This window comes from Microtus ochrogaster (assembly GCF_000317375.1).
Source record: "Microtus ochrogaster isolate Prairie Vole_2 chromosome 14 unlocalized genomic scaffold, MicOch1.0 chr14_random_1, whole genome shotgun sequence".
Lineage (NCBI taxonomy): Eukaryota > Metazoa > Chordata > Mammalia > Rodentia > Cricetidae > Microtus > Microtus ochrogaster.
The window spans coordinates 8,601,221-8,615,131 of NW_004949096.1; the positions used below are offsets into that span (position 1 = coordinate 8,601,221).

General features: G+C 40.7%; 1 protein-coding gene across 1 annotated transcript in view; it reads left to right on the plus strand.

The window, feature by feature from the left end:
- Trim44 (tripartite motif containing 44) overlaps nt 1-12,966 on the plus strand; it is a 105,143-nt gene extending 92,177 nt beyond the window's left edge. The window contains exon 5 of the mRNA XM_005364097.1: nt 8,576-12,966. Coding sequence (XP_005364154.1) covers nt 8,576-8,603 — 28 coding nt within the window. The 3' untranslated portion in view covers nt 8,604-12,966. The remainder of the gene's footprint in view (nt 1-8,575) is intronic.
- The last annotated feature ends 945 nt before the right edge of the window (nt 12,967-13,911 follow it).

Here is a 13,911-nt window from a genome sequence, read left to right on the forward strand (position 1 = left end):
GTTCGAGACCAGCCTGGTTTACAAGAGCTAGTTCCAGGACAGGCTCCAAAACCACAGAGAAACCCTGTCTCGAAAAACCAAATATATATATATCTTAAATCACCACTACTTGTTATAGGGCTGGGAAACAAGGAGTTAAACTCGCCTCTTTCCTGAGTTTGATGTGATTCCTGAAGTTGATTATTTCACCTAGATCTGTTATTTACAAGCTGTGAACCTTGTACAAATAAATTATGTAACATCCTTGAACCTCAGTTTTCTCTTCTGTAAAATAGAGATGATACCTACCAGAATCTATACTAGAATATCAATTCTTTTGGTTGGTTGGTTGGTTGGTTGGTTGGTTGGTTGGTTGGTTGGTTGGCTTGGTTTGTTTTTCGAGACAGGGTTTCTCTGTAGCTTTTTGGAGCCGGTCCTGGAACTTGCTCCGTAGACAAAGCTGGCCTCAAACTTTTAAGAGATCCACCTGTCTCTGCCTCCTGAGTGCTAAGGTTAAAGGCTTGTACTACTACCGCCTGGCACCAATTCTTTTTTTTTTTTAAAGATTTATTGCCTTTTATTTTCTTTGTGTGCATGTTTTGCCTGCATGTTTTTCTGTGTACTGCCTGGTAGTTTCAGAGGCCAGGAAAGGGTATTGGACCCTTTGGAACTGAAATTATAAATTGTTATGAGCCACCATGTGGATTATTGAGTCCTGGAGGAGCAGCCAATGCTCTTACCTACTGAGCCATCTCTTCAGCCACAGCACATCAATTCTTACCTGCAGAATGGAGATCCAGTACTAGAAGTTACTGTTATAAATGCTATGAATATAAATTGCTTATGGGCCATTAAGTCAGGCTTTTGTAAATCATGGTAGTTATCAAAGGAGAGAAGACTTAAAATATAAATCATGATGTAGTCTAGAGAAGGAAGAGCCCTTTTCCTTGTCTTTACCATGACTTGCAAAGGAAGTTGAGTGAGGCTGAAGCAAAGCCTTACTTTCTTTTTTAATATATATGTATATATATATGTGTGTGTGTGTGTGTGTGTGTGTGTGTGTGTGTGTATACACATATATTTTTTATTGATTTTTTTTAATTGAGTTCTACATTTTTCTCTGCTTCCTTCCCTGCCTTTCCCCTCCCCTTCAACCCTCTCCCAAGGTCCCCATGTTCCCAATTTACTCAGGAGATCTTGTCTTTTTCTATTTCCCATGGAGATTACATCCATATATATTTCTCTTAGGGTCCTCATTGTTGTTTGGTTCTCTGGGATTGTGATTTGTGGGCTGGTTTTCTTTGCTTTATGTTTAAAAACCACTTATGAGTGAGTACATACATGTCTTTCTGGGTTACCTCACTCAAAATGATGTTTTCTGGCTCCATTCATTTGCTTGCAAATTTCAAGATGCCATTATTTTTTCTTCTGAGTAGTACTCCCTTGTGTAAATGTACCACATTTTCCTTATCCATTCTTTGGTTGAGGGGCATTTAGATTGTTTCCAGGTTCTGGCTATGACAAACAATACCGCTATGAACATAGTTGAGCACATGTCCTTGTGACCCGGTTGAGCATCCTTTGGATATATACTCAAAAGTGGTTGCTGGGTCTTGAGGAAGGTTGTTTCCTAATTTTCTAAGAAATCACCACACTAATATCCAAAGGGGCCGTACCAGCTCGCACTCCCACCAGCGATGCAGGAGTGTTCCCTTTACCCCACAACCTCTCCAGCATAAGTTGTCATCAGTGTTTTTGATCTTGGCCATTCTTACAGGTATAAGATGGAATCTCAGAGTTGTTTTGATTTGCATTTCTCTGATGACTAAGGATGTTGAACATTTCCCTAAGTGTCTTTCAGCCATTTTAGATTTTCTGTTGAGAGTTCTCTGTTTAGGTCTGTACTCCATTTTTTTTTTTATTGAATTATGTGTTCTTTTGATGACCGGTTTCTTGAGTTCTTTGTATATTTTGGAGATCAGACCTCTGTCTGAGGTGGGGTTGGTGAAGATCTTTTCCCATTCTGTAGGCTATCTTTTTGTCTTGTTGGCTGTGTCCTTGGCTTTACAGAAGCTTTTCGGTTTCAGGAGGTCCCATTTATTAATTGTTTCTCTCAGTATCTGTGCTACTGGGGTTATATTTAGGAAGTGGTCTTTAGTGCCAATGTGTTCAAGTGTATTTCCTACTTTCTCTTCTATGAGGTTCAGTGTGGCTGGCTTTATGTTGAGGTCTTTGATCCATTTGGACTTGAGTTTTGTGCATGGTGATAGTTATGGGTCTATTTTCATTGTTCTTCATGTTGACATCCAGTTATGCCAGCACCATTTGTTAAATATGCTTTCTTTTTTCCATTTGATATTTTTTGCTTGTCAAAAATCAGGTGTTTGAAAGTGTATGGATTAATATCCGGGTCTTCTATTTGGTTCCATTGGTCCTCCTGTCTGTTTTTATGCCAATACCAGGCTGTTTTCAGTACAGTAGCTCTGTAGTAGAGTTTGAAGTCAGGGATTGTGATGCTTCCAGAAGTTCCTTTATTGGACAGGATTGTTTTGGGTATCCTGGAATTTTTGCTTTTCCATATGAACTTGAGTGCTGTTCTTTTGAAGTCTGTGAAGAATTTTCCTGGGATTTTGATAGACATTGTATTGAATATGTAGATTGCTTTTGGTAAGATTGCCATTTTTACTATGTTAATTCTACCTACCCAAGAGCATGGGAGATCTTTCCACTTTCTGTTGTCTTCTTTAGTTTCTTTCTTCAAAGATTTAAAGTCCTTGTCATACAAGTCTTCCACTTGTTTGGTTAGAGTTGCTCCAAGATATTTTATGTTATTTGTAGCTATTGTGAAGGGTGATGTTTCTCTGATTTCTTTCTCAGCCCATTTATCATCTGTGTACAGGAGGGGTACTGATTTTTTTTTTTTTAGTTAATCTTGTACCCTGATACATTACTGAAAGTATTTATGAGTTGTAGAAGTAAGTTCCTTGGTAGAATTTTTTTGGATTGCTTATGTAAACTATTGTATCAGCAAATAGAGTTTGATTACTTTTTCGATTTGTATCCCTTTGATCTCCTTTTGTTGTCTTATTGCTCTAGCTAGGACCACAAGAATTATATTGAATAGATATGGAGAGAGTGAACAACCTTGTCTTGTTCCTGATTTCAGTGGGATCACTGTCAATTTCTCTCCATTTAGTTTGGTGTTGGCAGTCGAAAGCCTTACTTTCTAAAGAACCACCAGAGAAGTAGAAACCATGAAGCTTTTGCTGAGATCAGAGCTTATTCTTCAGGCTGTTCTAGGTACTGATCAACCCAGTGTTTGGGCCCAGCTAGGAAAACAGATGGTAGAACTTGACCAGCCTTCAGGATGGATAGAAAAGGTGGAAAGGGGAGGGGCATGAGAGTAGAAAAGCCCTACAAATAAGAGCCAGTTAATTAACTCAAAAGGGCTTAATTTGAAGAGGAGCTTAGCTTTATCTGTTTTGGAGTTTTCCTAAATTATATTTATCACTCAGGCTATTCCACTTTCTCAAATGAGAAAATGTTCCAGAATCACATAGCAGAACCTGAACTTGAATGCCAGTCTTCTCGTACACTTTTTAGACCCATGACATCTAAGAACATTTTACTTTCTTTTATATTTATACCTAACCTGCTCCCCAGGTTAAGACTAGTAAGTTCTCATACTTAACAGCACAACAGCTCCGGTTCCTTTCTGCCCAGGCTGTAGGGGCAAGTGAGGCATGGAGGAAAGCTCCTGGATCAGAGTGTGTGGTCCATCCCGCCCCACTCCTGCCCCCACACACAGCTGACATACTTACTAGAACTACTGAAATACTGAAAGCTCAGGGCTTCCCAGTTAGATTTTTGTGCAGTGCCTATGTGGTCTAATTTAAAAAAAAAAATACTAAATCTAGCCTTCCTCCTTCCTTTTCCCTCCTCAGTGTTAATATCTCTTAATTTCTCTATTCTCTTGAGTTGAATATTTCTTTTAGAGCAATGGTTAATTAGTAAGTGGCCGTGAACTCAGTGGTGGTGAACAAGCAGTACCAATCACAATAAGTGCATTATCTGCATAGGGACAGAAACCATGACGTTTGTGATCTCAGAGTGCCTATCATATCACATACTAACTTCCTCTCAAACCCCTTCAACTCTGAGGACAAGCTGCAAAGCTGAGCCACCTGTCTGTATGGATTTGTCAGGATTATCTCCTGCATGGCAACCTTCTTTCAGTAGTGGTTGGGGTTGAGTGTGACTGGGCCCTGTATCTTCTCCCAGCTTACATCTATAGGTGCCACAGCAAATAGCAGGGCTATCTCAGTATGCCCTAGTCTTAGAAGAGGACACAGCATTCATTATACTACCTGGGACTCCTTGGCCCCATTCTGTTCCCATAGACCCTGACCCTAGACAGAGAGCTGCTAAATCTCACACCACCATCCCATTTGGAATTTAGGTGCTCCTAGTTCCTTTAGTTAAATGTTCTGGTTTTGCATCCCTTAAAGAAATATAGGAAAAAATGTGTGCCTCCTTGCCCTCCTTTAAGTTAATTCCTTGAGTTTTGGGTCAAGTATAGCTAATTAGAAAGGATGTGACTGCTCGTTATCCTGTAGTGTCCATCTCATTTTATGTATGCTTTTGCCAAAACTGGCATCACAAACTTATTAAATTTACAGACAATATTCACTATATAATCTAATTGACAGATCCATTTCTTACACCCAAATTAGCCAGCCAAATCACACTCACTTTCTGTTAGATTTGATTTCATTTATATCCAATTCAAATAAACATACTAGTACCTTGTGACAGCGGTCTTCTGAGTTTAAATCTTAGTGAAACATAGAGATAAGCTATTGCCTTATATAGATGTAATAGAAAATAATGTCTTACTATTTCTTACCCTGCTTTCATGGGATCTCTTTAAAACCTCTGCAATGCAGTGTGTAGACAGGTGTGTATATATTTCCTCAAGTGGGAGTGAGAAGATTTTGAAAATGGACCTGGCTACAAAGAAAACCTGTACCCCATGTTCTTGAGATTATCACTTTTAGGAAAGAAGATACATAGAAATTAAAGACTTGCAAATTGTTCTAATGCTTATCCATACGCAAGTCATCCCTGGAAAGTCATTATATACACCAGGGAATGTTCACTACAGCTTTAAGACTACTATTTCTAAACCAGCTACCTTCAATCCAGACCAGTCAGTGAGCAGAAGCCTCCTAACTAATCCACGGTACTCACTGCCCTACTATTACCAGCATTGACAAGGAACAATTTTTCTAGAAACCTGCTTAGAATGGTCAGAGCCATGAAACTTTATGTTCAATCCCTGTATTTCCTTAGCTTTGAAGTTGTCATTCAGTAAAAAGATACATAAACCTATCCAGGAAGATGGTTCAATGCATGAGGACCAGCAAATGCAGGGGGACCTAAATTCGGACACTCAGAGCTCACATAAAAACTGTGTTGACATTTCATGTCTATCGCCCAAGTACTGGGGGATGAGTGGTGACAGGCAGATGTCATAGGCTTGCTGACATTTATTCTAGTTGAAATGGTAAGCTTTGGGTTCCGTGTAAGACTGTCTCAAAAATAAAGTGGAGATTTATAGAGGTAGACACCCGACATCAACCTCTGGCCTCCATGATTACACAGAAGCACACACAGAGGCATACACACACCCCACTTACACATTTTAAAAAACTTTTCATCTCAACTATCTGAAGGAAATTTAGAAATAACATGTTTAATCTAAAATATAATTGTTTCAGGTGCCAAAGCAAAGGTATTAAGGGAACGTTAGAAGAAGGCAAATTTTGAATTTTCATTTTTAAAAGAAGGGTACAACTCCTTTAATCATGTGTATATAAAAAGTATGTCTGTAACACTGCAAGATATGTAGCACTAGCCTGCGAAAGTGAGATTCACTAAGAATTTAACCCTCAACAGTTCCATGATCTTGGGTCATTGTATAATGGTACCCACTTCTTAAAGACCTCAGTAGAATGAAGAGAATGGCTGTCGGCCTGATGCCCCTCATTCATTAGAAATTGATACATTAAACAGACACCTTAAAAGATCTCTGTAACCTGCAATCCCCAGTCCAGTTGTAGATCTCTGTATGACAAGTAGGTGTTTCTGTGGAAGCAGATGGGTACCTGGAGAGGAACCACAGAGATTTTAAGGCATTTCAGATAAGGTCGTTTGAATATACGCTCATGTAGTAAGTGAAAGCAGAATGGAAGAGAAAGGAGATGCCTCTCACGATGAGTAACCCACCAGAAGAGACCTCATATACCAACTGGGTACCTGTGCTACACATTTCTTTTTATTATTATCATGAGAAACAGGTTGTTTTATGAAAATATGCTTTTTTTTCTTTAAAAACAAAGCAAAATATCTCCTGAGCCCCCATCACACCAGAGCTGTGGCATCTGTGTGGGTGACTACTGTGTCCTTCTGACATCCAGCCTAACACACAGTAGACAATCAATAAATATTTAGCAGTTGAAGAAATCAATAAATGGTATATCAGAATCACAGGGTCTCCTGCTCTAAACAGTGAGAGAATCTTATCTTTCAGGCCCAGGAACAGATCTCTCTTGGGGTAATGAGAATAGATTTTGTCAGTAAAGACCTATGACCTTTTCCCTGAACTACTCCAAGTTTTATACAGTTTTATAGAAAAAACCTGAACACTGATCCAGGCGGTGGTGCATACCTTTAATCCCAGCATTTGAGAGGCAGAGGCAGGTGGATCTCTGAGTTCAAGGCCAGCCTGAGCTACAAAGAGAAACCCTTTATCAAACTGAAAAAAAAATTGTGTATTATTTGATATTCTCAGTTTGAGGTTGGTGTTGTTGACGTCTTTGAAACTATGATGAAAATTATGGCCTTTCTCAGACAAAGGAACACATAGACAAAACTCTGAATGAATTTCAGTAGGTTCATGAGTGCTTTATCTCAAGAACGCTGGAAAGTGAACTGCAGCTTAAGGAAAGGGCATAGTCACCATCAGTCCTTTCATATTAGAAGGAAGGCTGGCAGAGAAACAAAAAGAGCTTGCTCTCAATACAAGGGGGAAAATACGGGGCCAGTTTTATCTGTGCTTTGATTCTGGCTACAGTCTTTTCATAAAAGACCCTTTGTTCCCTTTGGGACAGATGCCACCAAATACTGCTCTAATGGCAGTCCTCTGGTCAGCCCTGCCTACACGCACCCTTTATCTCATGACTGGACAGCCAATAGGAAACAAGTAGGGCAGAATTCTGATGTGGCGTGTTACTGCCTTGACTCTTCCGGCTTCTAGAGCACACTCCCCTTAATCTGTAGGCCCATGTCTTAAGTGTTTGTACCTTGGAAGTACTAGAACCCCACTGCTAGAATATTTTCTCTCAACTCTTTCTCCAGATGGAAACAAAGAGCACAGATTTATGTAGACAAAGGTAATCCTTTCTGAGAACTTCTAGGTCATAGCTGGAAGCTAATACATTATAAACCATTTCTGTCTCTACCAGCTTGAAACTTTGGACTTCCAGCCAAAATTAAACCTTGATCTCAAAGAACTCTAGGTTCTTAATCTCACCAAGCTTCACTTTCTGGGTAATATGGAAAATAATAATTCCAGTATCCTGGGATTGTAGTGAGGAGTAATAGAAAGACTGGGTGAACAGCCAAGTTCCAGGTCATGATATTTCTGTGTTCAGGTTCAGTAAGCAGGAGATCAAGTTGTCTCTTGTCTGTGTTTGAATCGGTGACCTCTAGAAGTGAATGAAGAGTGCCAAGGCAGGTCTGCTCTCTCGCTTTCTGTAAGGGCGCTCACCATGCTGCCTTTTCCCAGAACCAGCGGTGCTTACATCCAAGCAACTGAAGTAGCAGCTGTGCCTTTGGAACTGTGCACTGAAACACTGACCCTGGAATTTTCTGGTTGCATCAGTTCCTCCCACCCTTTCTGTTGTTTTTGGAAGTCATTTTATTGAGCACTTTCTTGTGTTCATTGTACAACTTCTAGATGTGTAGTCATTGGTAAAATAGTATTAATGCTACCCTTATTTACTTCAGTAGAAGGGGGATGAGAATAAATACCAAACTATAGAATGTGATAGGAGGGAAGGAGAGAGGGTACACAGAGAATGATCCGGTGTCCTGATGAGGTAGAGTACTTTCTGGAGACTTAACTTTGCTGCATGGGCAAGACATTGGCTCCACCAGGGCAGAATGCCATTAATTGCTGCTTCTTATTTTTCTGACCTAATAATAGGTGGCCTAACACCTAAAGGAAATCAAACTCCTGATTTCTGCCAGCAGTTTATTTTGCTCATTAAAAATTTAAGTCTCATGATGCCTCTTCTTTACTTAATCACAGTATACTGGGTACTGTATATTTTACACATGTTCTTATTTGATCCTTTCACAACCCAAGATAGTAAGTTTTTAATTTTCATGATCACTATAGTTAAATTTAGAAATCAGAAATCAAAAAAACTAAGGCACTTCCTATTGCACGAGATCATCAGCCTGTATATTGTCTTGCCTCCCTTCCTGTGGTTGATGTCTGAACTCACCTGCCTCTCCCTTTCTTTCACAGTGGTGCCAGTGAAGAAGAGGACACATGAAGACGAGCCATCCCTCGTGGAAAACAGCCCTTCCCCGTGTGTATGTGACAGCGTGTATGTAATGGCTTCTGATATCTGTGAAAGCTGCCTGGCAACAAACTTCTTCCACTGGATATGTCCCCAGATCCACAGCAGGCACACACGTCGCCGAGAGACAACAAGTTTTATGAGTACTGACTGTGTGCTTCTTGTTCTCTTGTGGTAGGTCATGGGAAGAGCCCCTTTGATCAACTTGGAGGCTCTTCAGGCAACTCCCCAAAGGCTGCTTTTGAACTTACTTACTCAGGAAAGCCAGCCCCTGGAATATTGTGCAAGGCAACAGTATCACTTTCTTTGGAAGGTTCTAGAATATCTTGAAAGGAAATACGTTTTTTTCCCTACCTACAAACAGAAAACCCATTTGGTTTGTACTGAAGCTTACAGCAAATGTGGCCAAGCAGAGCCACACTGGCTCCTTAGACAGTCTCTCATAGTGCAGTCCTGCCTTTGTGAAAGGCATTAGAGCACTGGGTGAAACATGGGGTTGAAAAAAAGAGTCCAGAGCTAGAAAGAAGATATTTTTAGTATATGGTATTATCTAGGACTTCAGATTCATAATTCAGTGCTGAGGAAATGGGAAGAGTGATTGAAGAGGTAGAAAGAAGATGACTTTAAGGAGTGTGATGGGAAAAGAACAAAGAAATCTGATTAAAAGTTGAAATCAGTGTTTTAGAATTCAGATTGCCCAAATTTTCCAAATTGTCACTAAAGTGTCAGATAGAACCTGAATTCTTGGGCTAGCTGTACGGACTACTATGTCTGTCACAACATAGAAGACTAGCATGTATATCGCTAGGTGGGAATTGTCACTGTAAAATTTACCAGTTCCACCCCCAGGTTAGCCTAAGGTGGCTTCAGTGCACTGTGATGAGAATCCATGCCACTCGCTGGCTGGCTGGATTCAGATCCATCTGCCAGCAAACATTCCCTCTCTTTCCTACAATTGGAATCCTCCTTCTCCCTGCAGCAGGCCTTCAGTTCACCTCCCGCACCCCAGCTCTCCCCTCCCATGTAGCATGAGCAGGCATGCCCCAGAGCTGCATTTCTTGGCCTTCTCCAATTTCCAGGTCACAGTTCTTACAACCACACTTTTTAGGGTCAAGGAAGCAGTGGTGTATTGGGAGATACCCAACTGCAAGCTCACACACACACATACACACAATCTTCTCGAGACATGAGTTTTTCTTACCAAATGATTTAAAGCCAGGGGATAACATTGTGTTGTAATAGAACAAACAGTTGTTAGAGAAGAGACTGTTCATACACTTACACTGTAGAGATACAAGGTAGGAGACTTGGAAGGTAACGCTCGCTCGTTTACAGGTGGGCAGTGTGTTCCCTCCCTCTGCTTGTGTTACCATGTTAACACTGAGATTCTGTTTCTGTTGACCAAGCTCTAGACTTTTAGTGTCTCTGAGGTAGATCCAAGGAGTCTGCCTTGGGGGAAATCCCCCTTTTCTTGCCTGCCTGCTTGCCTGCCTATAACCTGTATACTTATCACAAAGCTTAAGGGGCAGCTAATGTGTGTACAGGATAGTTCTGAGGCAGAATCAGCACATGCTTACTGTAGGGTCCTATTTATATCATTGTTCAATCCTGTGCATGCTATAAAATTATTTATTCCTTTGAGGCCAGGAAACTGCTAAGCCTGTATGCTCTAGGTTAGGATTACCCTAGCTTACTACACATATGAGGGTGTCGGGAGGGAGGAGTTTAAAATTAGTATATGTATCCATTCACAAACTGGTGGCTAGTAGATAACTTAGACAATTTTGATCCTTTACCATCTGTCTGCAAAGACTGGAGAATTTAATACACCCTGAGTTAACAACCTCCAATGATTCCTGTTTTAAAAATTCTTTACAAAGGACCAAAACTACTCAAGAAAAAATGTAGAAAATCATAAGATTGAAAATACTTCAGATTTTGGAAGCTTGTGTTGTCTTTCCCCAGTAATCATTGTTTGATCTTTACATGTTGACCTTGTATTACCAATGGACAGATCATTGGCTTTTCACACCTAATCATGCTATTATTATATCGGTATTTGGAAATCCAAGCATTTATGTAGTGGTTATAAACAGAACTATAAAAATATTTGCCAACCTGTCTCTATGAATTATCATCTGTCTGGAATCCTCAAGGAAAGCTTTCCCGTTTCTTTAGAAAGGGTTTCAGGTGTGCTTATGGGCTCCTGCTGTCTCCAGCACCTGGTAAGATTTTAACCAGGAAATTAAACACAGCACAGCAGCTTCTGCCTGCCCAGATCCCTAAGTTTTCATGGCAGCATTTATCAGTGTAAGAACTAGGATGCTTTCTGCAGTGGTGCCAGCTTCATCCTCAGAGCTAGGACCTGCTGCTTGGCCTTGTGCCCCTTCCAGGTCAGTGTGAGTTAGATTTGTGTGTGTCCTGGTTGACTGTGGAAAGCAGAGTTGACCCGGATCCCTAGGAGAAATCATCAAGTGATTCAGGTAAAGGATGTCTCCAAAAATGAGTTGGGTACCCACAGCAAGTCCTGGCAACCTTCTGAATGTTGAGTTTTTGAGAACAGTTCCAAGAAATGTTTGACTTCTCAGCTCTGACAGCCAGGAAAAGGAAGTAACCTGAGGACAGGCTATGAGCCAGGCTCTCTGTAAATGTGCTGAGGACACGTCTCTTGTCTGTAGTTGCTAGGAAATGCTGGAACCATTCTGAACACAGAATTCTCTCCCCTCTCTGCAGTCAGCTCTCTGCCCCATTCCCTGTCTCACCTACAAATCCAGAGAGAGGAAAAGATTTCAGTTCCCCGGTGCAGTTATGCCCATTCACATTATAAACCATTTTTCAAAGACATCAAGATGACCTTACTCCTCTTTGTTAGTAGACATTGTAAGTACTCATTATTAACTTGAGCTTCCTTCTAGAAGCTGGGTAGTATTTTCTTTCAGTGTCATCCCCACAAAAGAAACAAAAGGGGATTTGGCCTTCAAGAGGGTAAAGTTTTCAGACATAGTGAAGGTGACAATAGTCTTCAATATCTCCTGCTTCATTGCTATAGAAAAGCAAATCCTCATATTTTAGTAAACTCAGCTACCATATTCTGTACTCTGTGAGAAGGTGCCAATTCAAATCACTGACTTTGGACTCCCTACCTGGTGTGTGTGTGGAGGGGGGTGTAAATGAGAGAGAGATTTATACACACATGCACATACTATTATTTAATAGTTAAGTGAAACTCACAACTGCCCCTGGTGATCTTATATACCACTACAAAGATTTCTTGTAGCTCCATACCAGATCATTGGAGTGTGAGTGCTGGCTTTCCAGAAGAGCTCCTAGTGGTAGGTGTCAACTTTTAAAACAGAGCCAAGGTTACAGCCAGGAAGGAAATTGCACCCCAGCCCCCTTCCACCATGTCTAATAACATGTAAAATTTAGATGCCCTGTCATTTTGGTGACTTGGATCATTTTGGTCACTTCATTTGGGCCTGAGTGTACAGCTGTACAATTTATAGCCTTGTAGTAGTCAGAGGTCTAGGAAGTCCTATCTCCCCACAGAGAAAATGTCCTGCTGTTCCTGATACAATACTCTTATGTAATAGCTGTTCAGTACATGCTTTTCAGGAAATTGGTTGCGTGTTTACTGTGGGCTGTCATCTAGATTTTTTTGTTTGTGTTTTTAAAGACAGAAATCCCATTATAAATCAAGTGCAGCCCTACTCTAAGGGAACAGGCCTACAAGGGGGATTGCAGATCTAACTGACACTGCCTTCACTTAGCAGTGTTTCTGAAGCCTTCACCCTATGGAATTCCAAGAGCCATAGGAACTGAGTGTTTGCCAAGAAAACAGATCATTTGGATCACTTGGTCTCACATTACCATGTGAGGCTGAGAACTCATCAGAAACACCAGAACTTGGGCCAGAACAAGAAAGTGAAAATAAATGAAGACATTTGAAGGTGCAGAGAAGCAGCCAGAGTCCATACTGGACTTGATGTGACTTTGAGGGGACCAGTGATTTATACTTTGTGGAAGTTAAACCTGACCAGTCTTCTTACAGTGACAGGCCACAATGCGTGAGTGGGTAGAACCAACGAATCCATTGTCTTCTGCCTGTTTTCGTGTACAGTCACATTCCCTCCTTAGTCATCTTCCCCTTCCTCCCTGTACACTAAACAAGGGAACACTCAATCTTTCAAGGGAATTACATATCTGAGTTAATGTTTCAGTATATCATTTTCATACTGTAAATTATTTTGTAAGAGAGATTTACTGCTATCCCAGGATGTTCGGACTTGGCGCCCCTGTGCATTTGGAAATCAATAAACTATTACTGGAAATACCATTTGTCTCTCAGAGTGGTACACAAAGGCCCCTGCTAGGTGTAAATATTCATGACGATATACATGCTTAGCTATGGTGTTTGTGTTATTAGATTTGGGGACCTAATTTACTCCTGACTTCCTAAAGTGCCTTCCTTAGGAGACTTCTGGAAGGTGGCAGAGCATTTTATTATTTATAACAGTGACTAGATTGGATTAAATTAGATATGTGGATAGATTATAAGGTATTTACTCCTGTGATCTTTTCAAACACCACTTACAACTTTACAACTTTGATTAACTAGAAGTAAGATCAAAATTTAGTCTGTGACAAATGTTCTTTAGAAATAAAAACTAAGCAGCACCCTTGAGCAAATTATAGCTAAGCTAGCAGAGCCATCCCTGTGGAACATTGAAGGTACCTATTTGAATATAATTGATGAGAGAATTAAATTGCAAGTAAACTCATTTCAGGCTGGCTTTGCACATAGGGCCAACTGATGTACTGAAATCTGGAGTCGTGCACTCAGGCCTTCAGTAGCCAAATGTGAAGATCAGAGATGCTAGAACTATGCGGATCTGAAAGTGCAAGCCTTCCCAAAAGCATAAAACTTAAAGTTTCAGAATCCAGAAAGCCACCTGGTATTTGTGAATCCTGCTCTAATTTCCTTTTCTCAAATGTGTCTTCATTAAGTCATTCTACCTGGTACTATGAGAACTTTGATTAATTGATCATTTCTTGATTCTGCATACGTGTAGTCTCATTTCCTTTAGATTCATAAAAGGAGTGAATCTTGTCTGTAATATCTCCTGGTCTTCACAAGGTCACCCAATAAGCCGAGCTGGGTTAAAGCCCCAGAGCAGAAGATTGTCTCCTGGAACAATCATTATGTCCCATTTCCTCCCCAGTTGCTGAGGGCACCTCCTCTGCTGGGGGTTGAGTGGGTAGCATTGCCAGGCGCCAGAGC